General features: G+C 41.7%; 1 protein-coding gene across 1 annotated transcript in view; it reads left to right on the top strand.

Annotated features, from left to right (window-relative positions):
- nt5e (5'-nucleotidase, ecto (CD73)) overlaps positions 1-1,286 on the top strand; it is a 17,220-nt gene extending 15,934 nt beyond the window's left edge. Inside the window, exons 8-9 of the mRNA XM_014017946.1 lie at positions 336-536; positions 635-1,286. Coding sequence (XP_013873400.1) covers positions 336-536; positions 635-801 — 368 coding nt within the window. The 3' untranslated portion in view covers positions 802-1,286. The remainder of the gene's footprint in view (positions 1-335; positions 537-634) is intronic.
- The last annotated feature ends 1,888 nt before the right edge of the window (positions 1,287-3,174 follow it).

Raw genomic sequence — 3,174 nt, 5'->3', positions numbered from 1 at the left:
ACCTAGAGGTGGGGGCCTCCGTTTTCAGCCAGGTGATGTGAGTGGGAGTCACCTGTGAACGATGGTCATGTGATGTGAGTATCAGTCACCTGGAGGCAGGACATAAAAGCCTGAATTTTGCCTGAAACTCTCAGACTGAAGAAGTCTCTTGGAAGAGAGACGAAACGTTTCATTAAAGAAGAACCCGTCCAGAAGACCTATACAATTTTTTTTCCTTTGATTTTTTACCTGGATTACTGAGATGCATCAGGACATTTAGACAACATTGTTATGAGTTTGAAGATCTGCTGAATGGACTCAGGTTTGGACTCTGGTGTTTCTGTCTCGTCCAACAGGGTTTCGGGTGGAGTATGACGTGTCCAAACCTGCAGGACATCGGGTGAAAAGTCTCAGAATCCTCTGCACACACTGTCGGGTTCCAGACTTTGAGCCGGTCAGAGACGGGACGGTCTACACGGTGGTCATGCCGTCCTACCTGGTGACGGGCGGAGACGGGTTCAGCATGATCCGAGACCAGCTCAAGAAACACAACAGTGGTGAGACTTCTAGAGGGTTCTGAATGGTTCTGGTTTTATTACAAGACTCAGACTTCTAGATAGTTCTGGTTTCATTGACTGATGTGTTTTCCTTGCAGGAGATTTGGACATTTCCGTGGTGTCTGAATACATCTCACGGAAACTGATAGTTTATCCTTATATTGAAGGACGCATCAAGGTCTTCAACTCGGCCTCTGGACTGAAAGTTCTGACCGCTCCACTGGTTTTACTGGGGCTGGTTTGGATCCTGGGTTGGGTTCTGTAACCAGAACCGCTTAAAGAGACTAGAAACATTTTTTAAACTTTTCACAGTTTTTTTATAAACCACACATGGACCTGAGGAACTACCTGATCCCCCTGATGTTCTACTGCAGAACCAAGGGTTCTGTTTTCATCTCAAAACTTCCAGGATTCTTCTGAACTCTGTGGGACCAAATCTGGACCAGAACCACTTAAACTCTGAAGCATCGAGATGAACCTCAGCACTGCAGTTTCTCTGATGACCTGTAGAGGGCAGCATCAAGAATTCAACCACTTTTTTAATGATTAATGATCACCTGGGTCTACCTGAGCCCACCTGGGTCTACCTGAGCCCACCTGGGTCTACCTGAGCCCACCTGGGTCTACCTGAGCCCACCTGGGTCTACCTGAGCCCACCTGGGTCTATCTGAGCCCTGCTCAGCTCTGTACTTATGGTATAAAAAGGTTTTAATGTTTGTCACAGATCAGTTTTTACTTTTTGTTTTTATAATAAATCAGTTTGTTTTTAATAAAATTCATTCTTTAATGTTTATAAACTGAAAATAATGTTTTTATTCCTGAGAAGATATTTGATCAAAGTCATGAAACATTAAAAAAAAATTCAATGTTTTCATAAAAAAAACCCCAGAAAATTTCAACAAAAAAACAAACAAATAAATAAATAAATTGCATTTGAATATTTTAAATTCTTGTGAACTTCCCGCTCCAGGCTGGAGGTCAAAGGTCACAGGCTGAAGGTTTGTTGATGAACCTGTTTGATGTTCTACAAAATAAAACCCAGTAGAACCATCGAACAGAACCTGTGTTACCATTAGAACCTTCTGATGCTCAAGACTCAGTTTTCACTCAGACTGAAGCTGTTTGATGTTCAGGAGGAAACAGGAAGAGGTTCAAACTGGACTTTCCTGGAGTTTGCTCAACTATGGTTTTTACAAAGGAAGTCCTGATTTGATGGATGGATGTTGGAGCTGCTCTGAAGTTTTTCATTTCCTGCACAAATTCTGCAGTTTTTTTTTTTTTTTACCAAAATGATCTTTTAGCAGATTTGGTGGCTCAAACAGGCAAAGTTTGTTGGAGATATTCTGATTGGTTGTTGGGTTACAGAGGTTCTGTTTGTTGGGTTTACTCAAGTTCGGTTCGGTTTGTTGGGTCCTCTGCAGGCTGCTGGTGAAAACAGAACAAGGCCTCCTCTGTCATGAAGACCTCTTTCTCAGTCCCTGAACAGAACCCCTCTCCAGCTGGCAGAAACGGGGCCGGGCCCAGCAGCCAAACATTCACTCTGAGTTATTTGGATCAGAACAAATCACAGATCTGAGGTCCAGTCTCACTGTTTCCCTCCTTTTAGTTTCTTCTGCGTGTTTTTAAGCAAAAGAGTTCATCAAAGATTGAGCTGTTTCAGCCACTAATATATTCAAATGTTCGGCTCATTGTTTGGCTGTACCAATTGTTATATTTTTTAATAACTCTTTTACAAACATTATCTTTGTAAAAATATATATTTCTTCAGTTCTTTCAAAACTGTTTCTGATTTGACCTGAATCCAGATTTTCTTCAGTTTTCAATAGCTACATTTATCTTTTAGCTGCTGTCTTGTTAGGTGTATCTTTCAGCTGTTGTCTTGTTAGCTGTATCTTTCAGCTGTTGTCTTGTTAGGTGTATCTTTTAGCTGCTGTCTTGTTAGGTGTATCTTTTAGCTACTGTCTTGTTAGGTGTATCTTTTAGCTACTGTCTTGTTAGGTGTATCGTTTAGCTGCTGTCTTGTTAGGTGTATCTTTCAGCTGCTGTCTTGTTAGGTGTATCTTTCAGCTGCTGTCTTGTTAGGTGTATCTTTTAGCTGCTGCCTTGTTAGGTGTATCGTTTAGCTGCTGTCTTGTTAGGTGTATCTTTTAGCTGCTGTCTTGCTAAGGGTATCTTTCAGCTACTGTCTTGCTAAGGGTATCTTTCAGCTGCTGTCTTGTTAGGTGTATCGTTTAGCTGCTGTCTTGTTAGGTGTATCTTTTAGCTGCTGCCTTGTTAGGGGTATCTTTCAGCTGCTGTCTTGCTAAGGGTATCTTTCAGCTACTGTCTTGCTAAGGGTATATTTCAGCTACTGTCTTGTTAGGTTTATCTTTTAGCTGCTGTCTTGTTAGGTGTATCTTTTAGCTGCTGTCTTGCTAAGGGTATCTTTCAGCTGCTGTCTTGCTAAGGGTATCTTTCAGCTACTGTCTTGCTAAGGGTATATTTCAGCTGCTGTCTTGTTAGATGTAACTTTCAGCTGCTGTCTTGTTAGGTGGATCTTTCAGCTGCTGTCTTGTTAGGTGTATCTTTCAGCTGCTGTCTTGTTAGGTGTATCTTTCAGCTGCTGTCTTGTTAGGTGTATCTTTCAGCTGATGTCTTG

Source organism: Austrofundulus limnaeus, unplaced genomic scaffold (assembly GCF_001266775.1).
Source record: "Austrofundulus limnaeus strain Quisiro unplaced genomic scaffold, Austrofundulus_limnaeus-1.0 Scaffold179, whole genome shotgun sequence".
NCBI lineage: Eukaryota > Metazoa > Chordata > Actinopteri > Cyprinodontiformes > Rivulidae > Austrofundulus > Austrofundulus limnaeus.
Note: the sequence above shows the minus strand (reverse complement) of the source record. Positions and strands in the feature narration are given on the sequence as shown.